The sequence below is a fragment of the Numida meleagris genome, chromosome 2 (assembly GCF_002078875.1).
Source record: "Numida meleagris isolate 19003 breed g44 Domestic line chromosome 2, NumMel1.0, whole genome shotgun sequence".
In the NCBI taxonomy this organism is placed as follows: domain Eukaryota; kingdom Metazoa; phylum Chordata; class Aves; order Galliformes; family Numididae; genus Numida; species Numida meleagris.
In genome coordinates, this window is record NC_034410.1 from 78,044,486 (window position 1) to 78,063,150 (window position 18,665).

The following is an 18,665-nucleotide window of genomic DNA, read 5'->3' on the forward strand; positions in this document are numbered from 1 at the left end:
TGTAGGGAACCTGCTGTAGCAGGGGGGTGGACTCGATGATCTCCACAAGCCCCTATAAACCCCTACAAGACTATGATTCTGTGTATGGTGCGTTAAAACAAGCACGGAGCTCCAGGGCAGGCAGGTAGGCGCGGCACTTAATTACATGTGTAATTAGAAATGGAGCAGGAACCTCATACTGCCCCGTGATTTTGTATAATAGCGACAAAAACTTATAAGCAAGGAACGCGCCGACGACGGCTCCGACGCGGGCCGCGATGCCCCACGAGGGGGCGTGGCCTACGGAAAGGGGGCGTGGCCTACGAACAGGGGCGTGGCATACCGGTATTTCCTCCCTCTCACCCAGCCGCCCTCTGCGCATGCGCCGTGTCCCGGAAGCGGTGGGGGCTGCTATGGCGATGGCGGAGAAGTTCGACTCGCTGGAGGAGCACCTGGAGAAGTTCGTGGAGAACATCCGGCAGCTCGGCATCATCGTCAGCGACTTCCAGCCCAGCAGCCAGGCTGGCCTCAACCAGAAACTGTGAGCCGCTACTCTGCGTTCGCAGCGTCTGTTGGCGGCGGGGCTACGGGGCCGGGGCCGGGCATGGGTTGAGGTGCCGCTGGGCGCGCTGACGGGGAGCGAGGGGCGCCCGCTTTGCGCTAAGCAGCTCCCCTTTTCTCTCTGCAGGAATTTCATGGTGACGGGCCTACAGGACATCGACAAGTGCCGGCAGCAGCTTCACGACATCAGCGTGCCCCTGGAAGTGTTTGAGTGAGTGGCTTCGCCGCCTGGGGTGCGCGCTCCCGCTTGGAGCTGTGTGTCTCCTGAGTTACCGCCGCAGAGCGAGCAGGCAGGGAGCGCTTCCTGCAGGGGGGGGGTGCAGGAAGTGGAGGGGAGGGCTCTGCACCACAGCTTTCACGGGAAGCGTGTGTGGACTAACTTATCAGTTCTATTGCAAGTCCAGGAGTTGTTGTTTTGCTGTCACCTAGAGCGTCGCTGCCAGTGTTAGGCTTTCTCAGTTGGACTTCCATTATCCATCTGTCATAACATCCTAAATATTTCACTTTCTTCAATCAGTGATGGAGTTCCCCTTAGCCAAATACTTAATGCAGCAAAGGAAAAATAGGCTTATGCTTGCTGGTGCAAGTGCTGGTACTACTTGAACCCTTCACTGTCATATGTAGGTTGCTCTGAAAGTAAGGCTTCCTACTTATTTCCATGGAAACTACAGCAGATACAAAGAGTGCAATAACACTATTTGATGGCTTCTCAGCTACAGGACTCTACTTTGTAATAGGGTCGCTATCACTAGGTATGCATATTCACCAGTAATGAGCAGGAGCCTGTGTGCTACGCTTGTAAATGTTTGCACTGGCAGAGGTGACCCACTGGTGCCGCCACTGAAACGCACCGCTTCACTGTGCTTACATCCACTGCCTGGTCTCCATCAACGTTCAGCAAGTGTCAATGGATGCCAGTGCGTGCACTTTTTCCATCATGGAGGAATTCCATCATACACCTTTGTTTCATACGTACTTCTGTGTCAGACTCCTCATTGTCAGGTTGCCCCTCTGCTGCCATCTGTCGCATGGCAACAAAATGAAATGGAGGATTGGTGGGAACTTTCCACCTCAACTGCCACTCCAGCAATGTCCTCCTCTGACGTCACATGCTAAGATAATAAAGTAAGAGACATTTCTTTTGGAGCAGCCCTCACGTGCACTCTCTCATCCTTGAATCACTGGGCGTCTTATTCCTATGTGCTGATTGCCTGCCGTGTATTAACAAAGCTATTCTCTGGTTAGTGCCCTCTTAATTGCTTGGAAGGGAACCGCCTTTGCCCTTGCTTGTACTTACTGTCTGTGAGGGAATGGATAGTTACACAGTCGTTTATTTCAGTACATTTTTCAGAACTCTAGGCTCTCTGCAAACAAACATTTACAGCAATGTACAGTGAGAGCTACTTCCTGGAGTTGTGATTTGAAAGTAACTAAACTCTGGTATAGTATCCAAAAATAGTATCCAAAAAGAGAGCAGGATGAATAATTCCTTGGAGAACTTCCGGGTACTAATGTAATCACTTAGGTACTGTCTTTTATATTTTCAGATACATAGATCAAGGTCGCAACCCTCAGCTTTATACTAAGGAGTGCCTGGAGCGAGCTTTGGCTAAGAATGAGCAAGTAAAAGGAAAAATTGACACAATGAAGGTAAAACCAGAAACAATGAAAGTACGAATATTAGTAATGTATCTGACCAGTTATTTTCTGTAAATGTGTGGGAGGTTTTGCTTACAGAGTTATTAAATTCCCCTGTTAGGTGATTTACATTAGGGATTGCTCTGCAGCCCTGTATCTTAACAGGAATGCCATCACAACCTGTTCTGGAAAGGAAACTTGTAGTTCACCCCATGACTGGAGATGCAGATGTTGCCATGACTTATTTTTGACTGTGGATGTGTATGTAGTGTTACAGACCTCTTTACTGTTTGTGTTTTGAACACCACAGAGCACCTCACACTATATTTGTAACAGTGATGTGTGTAAATCCAGAAATAGGCAAAGCAGAAGTAGTATTTGTACAGTCTTGAATAGGTTTTAGGCTATTAAAATGGCAAATGTGCCAGTAAGCACAAGTTAATGTTTACTGAATGACTTTAAATGCATGCCAGTACTTGGGGGTTTTCTGAACTTGTACTTGTAAAACAGTATACCAGAGTTCTTAGTTATCCAGCAAGAACCTACTGCTGAAAGATAAAATTGGAAAAGGAAGCTTATTGTGGCTTAAAGGGTTATTTGTGTTTCAGAACGTTAGGCTGAATTTTAAAACTATGGAGGACGGGAGTTTGTGCTGCAGGATGCAGACACATCTGTGTATGTTTTAAGCATTTTTTTTCTTGATATAAAGCTCTTTGCTCATGAAAGTTGTAGGAAGAATTATTCATCTCTAAGCCAGGTGCAAGTTGTTCTTGGAGGTGGAGTTATTTGAATTCCAAATCAAGTGGACATGTCCTTTTTCAGCTTTGCATTAAAAAAGCCATCTAAACAAGTCCCCTTTACAGTTAACGAAGGATGTATGAGCTGTAGTGTAATGCATCCAGTCCATAAATTTCTGAATGTTTATGGTTAGTTTCGAGGCACCTTAGTTAAAACAAGTTGAATGGATTTCATTCTGATCTGTCTTCGTGTTTGTTCTTGGCCATCTTGGATTGGTAATGGGGAGGAAAGAGGACTGCATGCTTGTCTTGATTTTCAGTAATGTCACTTATTGTCTTCTTCCTGCATCTCTTTGGATTGGAAAGGGAAATAAAACACATTTTTCCATGCTAGGAGATAAGAAAGCAATTGCAGTAGGGAGGGCTTCTTAGTTTTAAATTGTCTCAGGAGTTTCATGGAAAGCAACAGAAATGTGGTGGTGGAAGTAAGGAGGAAAGTAGTATTTTGAAACTTAAGGCTATAAGTCCAGCATATTCTCAGTTCAAATTGTGTTACGCTTTAAGTTATCATGCGTAGAGGAAATTGCTTAGAGATACAGAGAATAGATCCAAGGCAGATATCAGCACGCTGGAATTTACCAGAGGTATAAGTATTTTAGTTTGCCTGATACTTTGCTAGCAGATTTCATTTTAGTGTTTTCACTGAATGTTGTAAGTGTCACTTGGTGGTTTTTTTTTTTAATACTGTTGTCTTCAGTCACTGAAATGTGGAACTGTTGTACAAAAGACTTATATTAATTGGATAATATTACTTAAGAAAATCTAAAGAAATGATGCAGTTGGTGTGCATGCATACATACGTATATATGTTTACATATATATTTTTTTCTTTCCAGAAATTTAAAAGTCTATTAATTCAAGAACTAACAAAGGTGTTCCCAGAAGACATGGCAAAGTACAAAGCTATTCGAGGTGAGGATCCTCCTCCTTAAGTAGACCTTTGATAGCTCTAAATACGTCAATTCTATGAACTGACACCACTCTTAATAAAAAATATTGACTGAAGGAACAGGGTATCCAAAAACTTCATTAACAACTCTACTAAAAATGGCAGTGATAGGATGTAAAGGAGCTGATGATTGCTCATGGCTCTGGACTGAAGGTAATGCATCTTTCTGAAGACTGTCACTCAAAGACTCGAAGATTGCAGTTGAGACTTCTTGTGGTACTTTGTTCTTTCCTGATGTTTTGATAATCTGCAGGCAGTTGTATAGCATTTCCTTCAGAGTGTGGTTTTGGAGCAAGAGATCATGGTTGTTGTTTTGTTGGTTTTTTTTTTTTTTTGCTTTCTAAAAAGCATGCTCCAGGATTGTGGGTTCTTGACAAATGTATTTATTCTATTTGATTGTTTTTCATTTGTAAACTTTTTTATTACAGTACAAACAATTGACTCTTCATCTTGCCAAATTCTGCTGAACAGGAGCCTGTCAGGGGCTCCAGTTTGCATGTGTCATAATGAATTGCAGCCAAGAAAACCTTGAGATATTTGTTTTGTTCTGTAAGCTGCAGTGCAGATGGCTGATACTGAAAGGGAGCATATTTGGGGGATTAGTGGCACAGCAATGTTGATATTTTGTATAATATTTTATGTAGACCTTTGTTTAATCACTTTCTGTAAGCAGGTTGTAGAATAAAAATGTTAAAAATGAAATTCTGCTGTGTTTCTTTTGTATGCTACTTTTTGGAGAATGAATTGAAAGCTGTGAAAAATGGCATATTCCTTGGTATCAGTGATAGAAATGAAGTCTTCATCAAAACTTAACGATGATGTAAGCTTGGCATTTTGGCGTCCATGGTTGGTTGTTGGGGATCTTTGTTTACTTTTTTTCCTTGCATACTCTGCCTGATTACCGGGGCTGGAGGAATTCTTGAAGAAAAGCATATGGTTTGCACCTACCACCTCTAAAGACAGTGGACTGAATATAGGGCATGGGCAAAGAAGGCAGAGTATTTTTAAGGTACATGCACTGTGATGGGCAGTAGAGCTAGAGAGCAAGAGCATTGGTAGCAGGCAGGTGAAACTGTTTCAGAGAGAAGGTGGGAGAGAGTATTTCTAGGACAAGATGACGTGCAACTGGCCTGGCTATGGGGGTATTGTAGCTCTTAATGGTAACACCAGCTTGTTGTTGGAGTAGGTGGAGTAGCATACTTGAAACTGCTTCCTGCATGTCTTATTTCTATAACAACTCAATCCAAAGAACATTCTTTGCACAAATTCTTAGAAACTAAAAAAATAAAAAAAAATTAGGTAGACTGTCCTTGTGATTTAAATTCTATGTTTATAAACTACAGGGTAAGTCTCCTAATACTTCATGAAGAGCATCCTTAGTAGCTTTCATTTTTGTAGCACCAACTTAAGAAAAATTAGCTGTAGACTGACTCACTGGATGAGTACTGGAACAGGTTGGTCAGACAGGTGGTAGAATCTCAATTTCTGGAGGTTTTTAAGCCCTGAACAAGACCTTGAGCAACCTGAACTGGTTTTGTAGTTGGCTTTGCTTGGAGCAGGAACTGGCCAAGATAAACTCCAGAGGTTTCTTCCAGATCAATGTGATTCTGTAAGTCTGTGATTCAAATAATGTAGCTTATTGCTCTTTGACTCTCTAGGATCACAGAAATAGAGAAATCACTTTATTTCTTTTTTTTTTTTGCCTATTTTTGAGATGTTAACTGCATGAATTATGTATTTTAAAAGGAAACTGTATAAGCACAGACTTAAAAATTTGGGAAAAAGTATTCCAAGTACTAAACTGAACAGCATCTTAGTAAAAGAGAAAGATCATGACAAGGAATATTTCTGAATTTCCTGTATTTGAACATCATGTTATTTCCAACTTTACTGTGATTAAATAGGTGTAGTGTTTGTGAACTATTGCCAGAATGTGTTTCCAGCTCTGCAGAACACAGAGTCAAGGTGACACAAGAATCTGCTCTGCTCTTGGAATGCTGTGCTTACTGCATATACTTCATAGTTAAGGCCTTTCTGTATATTTTATTAACGAAAATAATGGAGGAGCACACACTGTAAAATACTTGTGTTACAGCTCACCTAATTCTATTGATTCAAATCAGGAATCTTTGTTTTCTGTATTATGACACATTTCATACCAAGAACTAGACCATATTTAGTCTGAAGAAGATGTAATCCAGACAGTAAAAAAAAAAAAAAAAAAAGATTTTCATACTCTGCTGAAAGATATTTCAAAACAATTCCTTCTTCTCTCCCAAAATAGAGGTTCTTTTACTTGCTAAGAAAAAAGCACTTGATGTTACCACTCCTATAATCTGACTTGAACCTATCTTATAGTAACCAAATGACAAACACCAAATATTATTCAACTTCTCTGAACATTCCTCAAAGAAGGAGCATCTTTATGTGTAATCTAGGAAAGAGGAGGCATTAAATTATTGTCATCATGTATTATATAACAAGTTACTTTTTGGGATCCTGGGCTATATTTATGTCGAGTCTGCTGCAAAAATAGCATTGAATTGTTAACATTCATAAATGTTTGTTTGAGATGATGCTAAAGATTTAAAAATTCCTGAGGTTGTAGATCTGTAATGACATATACCAAGCTAATTCTGTACCATCATGGGCATTTTCAGTCGTCATCAGTAAACAAAAAGAGAAGCTTATAACAGTCTGTCATTGAAATCCAGCTGTTAGGTAAATGAACTTCTGTGGCATTTATTTTTGCCCCCCCCAATAAATATATCCTACGTTAACATCCAAAATATTTGATGGAATGAGGCTTCAAGTTGCACCAGGGGAGGTTTGGGTTGAATTTATTCTCAGAAAGAGTGGTCAGGCACTGGAATAGGCTGGCCAGGTTGATTGTGGAGTTACTGTCCCAGGAGGTATTCAAGAAATGTGTAGATGTGGTATGTAGGGGCGTAGTTTAGTGGGCAGCATTGGTGGTAGGTGGATGGTTGGACAAGATGATCTTAGAGGTCTTTTCTAAACTTAGTGATTCTATGTTCTATAATTATAGAAGTTTTGTATAGAGAATACTGTTAGAGATTTGTTGGAGCTCTATTCCACACCATGACATGTAGTAAAGAAAACAATCTCTTCATTTTCTTCACTTCTGTGTACACAGGAAAAAAGTCAGTGCTTAGAAAAACACTGATTTTCACAACATTCCAGTGGTGTGTTTCAGGTTGCAGATTTATAAGGTGAATCAGAAACATAAACATAGACCAGAAGAGCAGATGTAGGAGCAAGGCTGCACAGTCTCTGCACCCATTCCTCAGGTAGACTGGAGATGCTTCACATGGATGTTTGGAAAATGTGCCAGCCTGAAACTGAGAGATTTCTGAACTGACTGAGATGACAAAATATTTAGGAGCAGCGTTAGCCAGCAGAGCTGCTCAAATCTATTTCATTCTGGCTTTGTTAATTGTAATGCACTTTATCAAACGCATTGAAAAGATTCTGAGGGTAGAGTTCTCTGATACAAATCACTCATCAGAGAGCACGTGAATGGCTTACAGCCTGGCTCACAAGAAAACAACTTTTGTCTGCTTAGGAAGGTGACCCGACGACCAGTTTTCCAGAGCCACTTCAACAACTTACCATGAAAATTACAGGTTGTGGTCGAGAAAGGGTGAACACCAAAAGAACGTCTGCCTATTTACTCCCCTATCTGCTGAGCAGCGTTGGCTGCGGCTTTCTGAGCATCGTATCTCATTTACAAGGTGACCCTGCACACAAAACCTTTTAATTAGCCTGAACACTCAACCTGCTCCTCATACGCGGCTGTCAGGCCTTTGCCTTCTGCCGCCCCGCGTTGCCATGGCAGCGGCCGGCCCACCACGGAGGCAGCGGGCAGCAGGAGGAACCGCAGCCGAGGGCTCGGGGCTGATCCCCGGCTCAGTTCTGCTGCTGTTGCTCGCCTTCCACTAGCAGCCGGAATAAACTTTCCCTCATTACTAGATCAACAAATCCCCGGGTAGACGGCACGTGTTCAATCACCTTCCTTCCTCGCGGAGCGGTTGAGCAGTGCCGCGTGAGGAGGTTGCTGTACAAAGGCAGGTGAATGGGGTGCGTCAGCGGTGTGAATCCATCTGCTGAGAGCTGCAGGACCCCTCGCGTTTTTACTGGTCGACAATCAGCGTTTGGCTCCTTGTACTGGTGGTACAACCGAAAGCAGAACCCTTTCAGCTGATAAACTACATAATGGTCAGTTTATTACTATGAAGTACGTATTTACAGTACGCTAGCAATCACAAAAGGTATAAGTAGACATTTACTCCTGAAAGTGTATTCAGCTATTGGTGTATCCTTAAATACTTCCCTCTCTTATCGTGTGTCTTTCTTTATGCTGCTGAATTTTTTCCTTTATCTTGAGACTGGAGAACGACCTTCACAATGCCCAAACATGCTTTGCTTTGCACTACCAAATGAGAATGATTTTAATAAGTCACAATTCTGAAAAATAATAATAGTATTCTGGGATGATTCCAGCAGCTTTTTTGGAGCTAGTTAACATCTATGCTGACCCACAATCTATTCTAGCTCATAAATCTCATAAGCGTCAAACACGATGCTGTGCCTTCAGTAGAACACTGATTACTATAATAAATCTTTCTGCCATGTACAAACAACTACAGAGATACAGATCCAATAAAGAAAGAAGGACTGGAGTCATAGACATCAACTTCGGGACTGGTGACATTAAGGCATCTTGAGAAAAAGGAGAAAAACTGAGGAAAGAAGGCATACAAATTTGGTGCACAAATTTGGATGAAAGAATTCATATTTCTTAAATATTGTGTTAACAGACTACTGTACAGCAAAAAAAGGAGGAGAAGTACTATATCACTACAAAGTATATTTTGATTTCCTCTAAATAATACAGAGTAAGCTGCAGTTCATTCCTTAAATTACAAAATTTACTTAATCTTGAAATGAATAACTATTATCTGGTTGCTTAGCAACTCAGACAATGCCAACATCCTTGGCTAGGTTGTAATGAGTTTCTTTTCTAAATTTCTGGAAGTATCTTTCATTTGTTTAAAGCTCTGTAACAGCTTCTCTACCTCTTATGTTTTAAATCCAAGACTTCCTTTTCTCTGCACAAGAGATTAGCCTTGCTTCCAGGAATGTGGTTCCATAGAATTGAAAGCTGTAGTTTATTTGGTATACCTTTGTGTCTCTATAGTCTCTGAGAACCATTTATGGGAAGTGCAGTTGAATTCTGTTTTCAAGAATTCATCCACGAATGTTGATTGAAGATCTACATCGTCTTTGTCCTGGGGTCAGACATATTAGGGAACACCAGACATGAGAAGAGACATTGCTGAACATAGCCTGATCTAGCTGTGGATGTTCCTGTTAATTGCAAGGGAGCTGGACTAGATGACCTTTAAAGGTCCCTTCTGACCCTAAGGATTCTATGATTCTATAACAAATAACAGAGTGAGAAGCTGACAAACTTTGCAGAATAACACCATGAGAAATGACTGGATTTCACAGATGATGGGGAGCTACGTGAGAGGAGGCTGGGGTCCACAGGTGCCTGGAGGGGAGTACTGGGGATCTGCTGCGGAGAGCAGTCTTAAAAAGAAAACAGTATCTAAGTTACCATTTTCAGTAATGCCATGTAAAGCCTAAATGACGTAGGTAACAGTACCAGAAATACCGAATGTGGTTTGCCAAAATTAGGACCAGTAGGGAAAAAGTAGCTGGAGTGGGTTGTTTATTTAAGAGGAAAAAGAGAGGTATTAAGATGGATGGGGGAATTATAAGCTTGGGAAAACTGAGGGAAATGGGGATAAAGTAGGGCAATCAAGTATAAGAAAGCTGATGGTTTATTAACATCTCATTGAGCCCTGCACCCACTACAGTCTTTCTTGTCTTCTTATTAAATCCTATTCTTACCTATTTTTATTTTTGTTGTAATCCCACTTTCTGTCCTATGTGAGGAGAGCTCTTAAGTGTGCAACTGCAGAAGGGGTCTCAGGTCATGGGCCCATAGGGCCAAGTGGAGAGTTTGGTATGCGGACATTTCCTGAGCTCCTTGCAGTCCTCCATGTTTATGTGCGTGACTAATTCATTTCAACACAGACTAGCTGGCAGGTAGCAGACCCATGTCTGGAAAGTGTCAAGGTTTGCGTCAATGCCTGAGTAAGGGCCTGTGGACTAAGCTTGGGTATCAGCATGGTTTAGAGCCTGTGCTGCTGTCAGAGAGATTTGTGAATGCACTGTGCTTGTGAATCTGGAGAACGAAGGAGTGTGTTTGCATTAGAGAACTTTAATTGTGATAAACAGGACCTGGCTACCTGTGTTTACCTTTATGTGAGTGGTGGTGTGTTCATGTAGGTGCCAGCAACTCCCTTAGCAGTCCCTAATTTGGGTCATGCAATAGCATCATTGTACCCGCAGCTTAAGGTAAAAGAGAGGCTGGCGATCAGGGCTGTGGCCCTAGCGAGGCATGCACCTTCCATTTCTGACGTAGCCCGTCTCCCTGACGTAGCTGTTTTGTGGCTTGGTTGGCTGCATCCCACATGCGGGAGCTGCAGGTTTTGGAGGGAAGCTCAGTCCTGCACGGGTACCTCCGATAACTAGCTCTGTAGTGAGGGAAACATGATAAGGGCTTGGGGCTGCAATCTCTAAGTGTGAAGTGGAGGACAAGGTGGACCTGGTGCTGTGAGGAGCTGTGTTAACCCATACCTGCTAGTTACAATGTTCCCCCCTCAGTTCCTCTTCATTCCAGATCGGACAGGATCAGACTAACGACTTCAGCAGGAACAGGACTTTCAAAGGCTGGAGATAAAGTATTTTACACTGTTAGGTTACATGACTTTTTAACCTTGGCATTTTCTGATCCAGACACCGTAGTATATACTAATAGAGGGTTGGGGGAGAGAAGTATGCAGCAGTAAGTTATTTGCTTATTCTTTTCTAAATTGCTTAGCTACCATGGAGATAAGCATAGCATGGATACCAAGAGGAACTAATGTTATTCCCGCGCATGCCATTCTACAGCACTGTGTACAGTTATGAAGCTTTAAAAATAAAATACCTTAGGAATGATTGAATTTAGAAATTCTAAACCTCAGACCAGTGAACAGTATTGACTTTCAAGAGAGAAGACTTAAAAGGCACTCAAAACCAGGGGCTATGTCTCTGTATTTGAGCTTTTAAAGTAAAGACTGGAGAATAGGAATCTTGCCTTTGTGTTACTATTGTAATTTATTTATTTTATTCTGTGGTGTTTCACTGTGGTTTTGCTCTGTGTTTCATTTTGTTTTGCTTCAGTAGTGCTTAAACAGATGAGCAGAAAAGGGAGGTAGTGGCAAATTAATAACGTTTTATTTGATACTGGATTCTTGCTCTTTCCATAGGGAACTTCCAGAAGGAGCATATCAACACCTGGAATCTCTGGTCTGATTTCACAGCTGTGAAGAGGATATCTGCATGTGCAGGCTGCTGCTCTTGATCGTATTGGAGACTGGAGCTAGCATGACTTCACAAAATCATAGAGCCCATGTCCCCTTCGTGCCATCCCTTCCTTTGGGAAGCTCAGTGCCTCCAGTTTGTAACAAATGTAGAGCAGAGGAATATGCTTTAAGTTCAGTCATGACTTTCCCTGCACATCTAACCTGCAATCAGTGCAAACACAAGAGGATGGGGTGGAAGAACAGCATTCATCGATAGCCAATGATGTAAGTGACAGTAATAAAACCAGTAGCAACTAAGGAAGGTGCTGTTTGAACCAAAGCAGCAGCACAACTGGCTCTTCAGCAGGAGTCCTGCGCTCTGGCAGCGGGAGGATGGCAGAATGGATACAGCATGTGGGTTGTGCCTTTCTTCATCCTGGTATTCCATCAGGATGGCAAACTGCAGTCACAAGGCACCCAAATGAATGGAGCAAAAGAAAATGGGCAACCACCTTGCATAATATTTTTGGAAGTTACGATAAGCAAGTTCCTGAGGGAAAAGATTATGCTTCCAAAACTGGTGACTCCTGAAGGGAATGAAGTAACTGTCCCAAGGCAGCTGACTATCGCCAGTAAAGAGATTCAGAAGGCACAGTGAGGACTTGATAACTGGCATCTCTCATCTTCTGTGTTATACACAAGTGTCCCATCCTCAACTGCTGATACACACACATTTATATAAGTGAAACTTAGGAAAGAACAAAATTCTTGCCTTACCCATATGGTGCTGTATTGTTTTTAATTACCTCCATTTGATATGGTTCTGGTTCTGTGACTATATTACAATAATATTAGCTATTCACCAGCTTCTAGGCAAGTGCTCTCAAAATTAAGCTATCGTTGCAGTAAATCTCTCACTCAGTTATTCCATTCAAAATAAAACAGGTTGAAATGCTAAGGGGTTTCCAACCCAGAATGTCTTGTATCAAGACTGTTTCACCAATTTTTTATGGGATAAGATCTGGCAAACTAAAGGACGGGGAATATGCATGGACAAAGTGTTGGACTGAGGGAGTAGGGTAAGGGGATTGGTATTCCCATTCTATTTTTATTATTCTTGCTGCAAAAAGCCTAAAATTATCCCCTTCCTCTTTCAGCTGCATTTATCATGTCCTGTGAAGTGCCTGGTGCAGAGACAGTCATCTGCTACCAGCAGGGTACTTGGTTGTTTTCAGTCCAAATCAACTGCAGCTTGAGAAACTGCCATATGATTTTATGATAATGTTTTAAAAGAGCTTTAAATCCAGATTTCCACAGACAGAGAAACCCCATCACTGCAGTGGCATCCCTGATGTCAACCTCGGGGTTCATATATAAGAGAGATGATGGCAGTGCCTTCTCTGCTCACTGTGTTTTTCGTTTTGAGTTTCTGTCTACCCAGCAGGTAAGACCATCCTTCACAGATGTTTGCAGAATATGAAGTGTTAGCACATACATTTGGGTGCTTTTAGCCAAACTTTTCCGGGTTTAGGCATCAAGCAAACAAGATTTTTGAGAATCTAAAATTTCAGTCTGGGCATCAGAAGGGATCATTAAAAAACACTTAAAAGCACAACTCTTGCAAATCTTGCTTCACTAATAAATCACCACTACCACTTCTCCTGCACTTTGGCTTTCTCAGAAGGTTATCTAACTATTCGAAGACCATGTCCCACTTAAGAAATACAGCAAGAAGAGGGGAAGAGGTGGTACATTCATGTTTAACACACTACACCAACCCTATAATTCAGAATACTGAAGGAAATTACTTTTTAATTTCCTCCTTCTAATGAAATAACAAAATATTGGCTTCTGTGAATATGAAATTGGTGTTTATCCAGATTGGAAAACAGCTGAGCAGCTTGCAGTTTTCTACAGTTTTGTTAGTTGTGTTCACAAGAAGACAAACCAGGGGCAAATTATTTAAAACATTTCGTTTACTGCTTTTGCTAAAATTGCATTATTTTCAGCATCTGAGAAACAAAAATTGTAAAAGTTTCCAGTTTTTAAGTGAAACTGCTTATTTTAATTCCTGATATAAACAATAGTATCTGCCCTTTTCCTTTGAGAGTCTTCGTGATTGTAAAGTGGTAACTTTGTTTTCAAATATCCCACCCAAAGGTCCTGTAGAAAATGAAAATTCCACGCACTGAAAGCTCCTGGTCAAATTAAGGTGATTTTCATTCTCCTTTACAGCCCCTAAAAGCAATGGTGGAAAAGGTCAAGAATAATGAGGAATGTTGATGGCACCTGACAGAGCAGGTTCTCAGGGTGCCAGCACATCTCCATACAGCTCCTGGAGACCTCCAGCTGTCCTCCAGGGACAGATTGCAGTCTTCAGTCAAATGCTTCAAACCTGTAGATGCCATGTTGCTGGTGATTCTAAAGATGTGTCTTGCTATTGTCAGGTTTAACAGGGGTTCAGAAAGTTTCTTCTGCAGCTACTGCTCTGATAGCTTCAGCATTGTATCTTGTTCTTTAATTGTGTCTTGCCTCTCCTCATTTGTGGTGTCACTCCAGGTGCTGGATCAGCCCTCATCCATGCAGCACCTGTACTGCAGAAAACGTTCAGTTCATTGAGGGATTTGTGTGTACCATTGCCTCTTTGCAGAAGAAGGACTTTGCAACATAATGAAATATGTACTGGTTTTTTTTTTTTGGTGGAAGTGAATATGGGACTGTCTTCCTTATACTTGCAACACGGTGGAGCCATAATTGACATGTATAATGATTTGTTCCATAGTCATCACACATAACTATTTATATAAGCTCTTTCATTTCAAGTCATTTTGGTCAGAAACTGATGAGAACCCATACACTAACTGGAAGAACTAATACAGAAACTTATCAGATGTAATCTTTATTCTTCAAGTCAAGAAAAGGAAGAGTGTTTTGAAAAGGGTTCACATGTGTTAAAGTCAAGGTCAAAGCCATCCGCTACTCTCCATTTGCCCACAAATGTAGTCATCTGTTGAGAGAAGATAGTCAGTTTACCTTTGTTAAGCCCATACTGACTCCTCTTTATCATCTCCTTCTCCTGTGCGTACCCAGAAATGTGCTCTGGGGTGCACTGAGGTTTATGGATTTTGAAAAGGTAGAAGTGAGTCTGATCAGTCTGTAGTTCCAGATCTAGTCAGATCTTCATAGTAACTTTTGATACACTTAAGGTCTCCCCTGGCAGCATCATTGATGTCCATGTGGATAAGCAGCAGGGGCATATAGCCTGAGAGCCTTGGCTGTTTCTCTGCTATATCTTGGACCTGAGCCTTTGGCAAGCAATGCATCTTTCCAGACAGCAAGCCAAGTGGGCAGATGGGGACTTCTGTCCTCTACAAGCAGAAACCAACCACTACTGTCCCCTGCTACTTCCTCCTCTTGCTGATGTGTGGTTCACGCTTGGCCGGCTCTGATGCTTCCCCAGATACAGCTTTCAGCCTCTCTCCTGCTACCAGGGCACTGAACCTATTCTGCAATGGTGGACCTGTAGGTGGAGAAGGATCTGTCGTCCATGGGCCAGAAGTCAGGTTAGGTGAGTCTATTTAATTCAGTAAAGGCTTTTTTTAAATTGTTTTCCTTTTGATGTTTTAAACTAGAAAAAATGAATGGATGCATTTATACTACATTACTGCTTGTGACTAGACTTAATTCTTCAGTCAAATAATGATAGGAAAGTTAGTTTACAGTCTCCAAAAATGCATGCAAATCTTTGAATAGCTGTGTTTCACCGTCTCCAACATTAGTATTGTGGAGGAGGACAAAGATTATTCTAGATAATACAGGGTCTAAGCCTTACTCTTACTTTTATCCTACCGTAGGAAGGTTCTGTGAATTCGTCAGATGAAAGGAGTCATCTTACAGGCTAATAAACCCGAAGTGCTAAGGGCACTGCGTAACAGGTTTCAAATCTGGTTGCTCTCACAACTGTACATTTCTTTTACAATCAGTTAGGGAAGTTAAGAAATTCTTGTTATTGTTTAATTGCTTATAGTTTAGTTGCTGTTGTGGTTTAATGCAGCAGGTGGTTGAGCACCACACAGTCATTCACTCATTCCCACCCTTCCCAGCGGGATGGGGGAGCGAATCAAGAAAAAAAAAGTTGAACTTGCGGGTTGAGATAAAACTATTTACTAAGACAGAGAAAAGGAAAAGGATAATAATTACAGCAAATATATCTTCATATGTGAATGTATATAGCAAGTGATGCACAAGAAACTGCTCACCACCCCCTGAATGATGCCCAGCTACCCCCTGAGAGGCACAAGAGAGTGAGATGAACTCCCACCCCCTTCAGAACTCCTTCCACATGATGTCATGTGACATGGAATATCCCTTTGGCCGGTTTAAGCCAGCTGTCCTAATTCTGTTCCCTCCCAGCTCCCGGGGCCCTTCACAGTGAATGGCCTTGGCTCTGTGCAGCCCTGCTTAGCAGCGACTATAAACACTGGTGTGTTATCAGCGTTGTTTTTCTCCTAGAACCAAAACATAGCATCATACCAGACGCTCTGAAGAAAACAATTCTGTCCCAGCTGAAACTAAGACAGTTGCTATAATCTAACAGCATAATAAAATCCCCAGAACAATGAAATACTTGTGGGCTATTGCATTCACTGGATGTGTTATGGCTACTTTTAGGGGCTTTTCACACATTTGTGTTCTTCACAAAATGAATGAGACAGAAAGACTTCAGATGAATCCCCTGATGTTGGGCTGGCCATGAATATGTCTTGCTATAAAATCTTCTGAATCTAGATAAACATGAGAGTAACTTACAGCAAGAAGATTTGTTCTTATCATTTACTGGCTTGTTATGCATTTCTTATCCTCGCATTTTGTATTACCACATGAAAAAAAAAAGTGCAGCAAGGCTTATATAGAGTATTTTATTGTTTTTAAAACCACAAGATCACACCTATGGACCTTAAATATTATTAATGCATGATAGTACAGTCCAAATGCAGAAAAATCCCAGCTGTTCTCTTTATAGTAGGGCAGGTTTAATGGTTTTTAGTGAGGAAACAGGGCTGGTGCAGTCATGCCCCATGCACAGTTGCCACATCCAGTTCTGCTACTGGCCATACACTGGCAACCTACAGATGCAGTAGCTAGCATTGCAATTATGACAAAGGGAAGGATTAAAGTGGTTTATAGAAGAACAAGCATGAGATAAATGGACTGGGTGTGTGCAAGCAGGCTGCTGGGCAGTACACTTGCCTGGCCATGCCCTGTGCCTTGTGCAGTCTGTTCTGCCTTCTCACTCAGCTCCATATATATCTCTCTTCCTGGGGAGAGACTGCCTATGGTGGGCGCACATATGTCTGTATGGGAGTCTGCATGCCGCAACTGCAGTGTGACTGTTGGTGGCAGGGGACCAAGTGTCCATGAAACAACAACCACAGCAAGTGAGGGTACGTGTCAGCAGGGCTGTGAGGAATTCAACTATTACAAGAATGTTATGAATAGCAGTCCTGAAAATCTGGGAATCACTCTCTAGCTTGGAAATATTAGAGTAAATCTCATCTAACAGTTAGAAAAAAATGTATCATGATACTGTAGTGATTTCTCCTTCTCTTCCTCCTCTCTTTCCCCCACCCAGAATATAATTCAGCCTTTAACTGTGTTTACTGTCTACTGTTAACTAAGTTTTCATAAGATTATGCTATATGATTGTCTGCAACAGAGCAGGAGACTGGGCTAAGAGACTCAGTATCTTCATCTTTGCACTTCAATAGAATATCATGATTCACAAGTAAGGAGAAAATATAAATGCTATGAATATTAACAACTTCCAGTTTGTAATAACAGAAGTGGAATACAGGCAGCAGCTGAGAACATTACATCTAAAATCATACAATAAAAATCATAAAGTATAAAATTGGCTCCCTCTCATTCAGTTCATTTCCTTGTTTTCTTGTATCTCCTTCTGTACTGTGCTTGCAGGTTAATATAACTTCCACGCTTAAAAAATTCTCTAAGCTCTTCCAAGAAGTCACCTCCAATTGCATGACCAGTAAAACTGCTTATTCTGTTCAATAATATCCTACTGAAGAAGATTTGCATTTCTAGAAAGAACTAATTCTGTAGTGAACTGATTCTTTTTGAATTACTATTCAGAGGAAATGACCTTGCAGAGACATAACTGACTTAAAAATTTCTTGTCTATGGCTACTTACGGTCTCAGTGTTCCATCCTTGCAGCTCACCTATATTTATTTACTTAACAGAGCATATGCTAAGCAAACTTACTATGATTTTACTAAAATTGCAATGCATTATGAACACAATAATCAAATTCAGGTTGAAATTAAAAACGTAATCCCTATAATCAGAAGTCTAAGTTTATCGAACACCACACAAATGCAGCAAACAATTGACTCAACCAGTGAGCCACAGAAATTGCATTGTGCCAGTCTTGTCTTGGACAACTGCAGTCAGATTTCTTTCAGTCCCTATACATAGTACCTTGCTGGACTTACACCAATAAACAACTGTGCTGTTGTCAAAAGCGATTAGCTAACTTTCCTCTGCTCCTTAAATCATGCTAGGTATAGGACTGGAGCACTCAGCTTCCAGAGATCATTAGTTTCTGCACACATAATGTAGGCACAATTGTCTCAGAAGCTACAGAAACAACTTTTAGACATAACTGCTTTTGAATCAATGGCTACATTGACTTTGAAAACACCAATTTTACCTTTACCATATTGGTAAATTCTATGCCATGCCTCTACTTCTATTTATTGCCTTCAGTAAATGGAAAACACTTAGTCACAGCTCGTAAGAGAAACAACGAGGTCTGTCTTGAATTTCTGTTGTGGTAGTGGGTCTCTCCAGAACTTGTCTTTCATCTCGTCTTTTTTTGCATGACTTTCACAAGTAAGGAAATGCTTGTGGCTTTAAGGTCTTTAATGAAGAAAGAGAGAACTACTTTTCTTCTGCAGGTTCTTTGTTTCTTCTTTAAGTGCCATTTAAAAAAAAAAATCATACCGTACTGATAACTATGCAAATGATGTTGGAAACATAATTTTTTACTTTAGCACTGCTAGGTACTGCTATCTACCAGCACGCATTGTTAGCCTCCTAAAAGGAGCTCAGAGTGTTTTTACTTCTCAGCACTTCATTTCAGCTGGTACTCTGTTGGTGTTGGATTGCCTTGCCTCACTCTTAATTATTTTCTACGCTCTTTTGATACTTTGGCAAGCGATCCCTACAAACAAGTTTCAGTTCTAATACAGCCTTTTAACCTGTGTATTGCTTGTATGGCGTC

General features: G+C 41.2%; 1 protein-coding gene across 2 annotated transcripts; it reads left to right on the forward strand.

Moving 5' to 3' along the window:
• Positions 340–12,978, forward strand: MED10 (mediator complex subunit 10). Of its 2 annotated transcripts, XM_021388272.1 has the most exons (5): positions 340–520; positions 668–751; positions 2,088–2,190; positions 3,812–3,887; positions 11,328–12,978. In XM_021388272.1, the coding sequence occupies exons 1-5, from the start codon at positions 360–362 to the stop codon at positions 11,420–11,422; spliced, it is 519 nt and encodes a 172-aa protein (XP_021243947.1). In that variant the 5' UTR covers positions 340–359; the 3' UTR covers positions 11,423–12,978. The 2 variants fall into 2 exon arrangements, with proteins under 2 accessions (XP_021243947.1, XP_021243948.1); XM_021388273.1 differs by lacking the exon at positions 11,328–12,978 and having other exon boundaries at positions 345–520; positions 3,812–4,626.

Coding starts and splice junctions, on each gene's coding strand:
- MED10 (XM_021388272.1), top strand. CDS start 360: ATGCGCCGTGTCCCGGAAGCGGTGGGGGCTGCTATGGCGATGGCGGAG. Junction 752..2,087: donor GTGCCCCTGGAAGTGTTTGA/GTGAGTGGCTTC, acceptor TTATATTTTCAG/ATACATAGATCAAGGTCGCA. Junction 3,888..11,327: donor AAAGTACAAAGCTATTCGAG/GTGAGGATCCTC, acceptor CTCTTTCCATAG/GGAACTTCCAGAAGGAGCAT.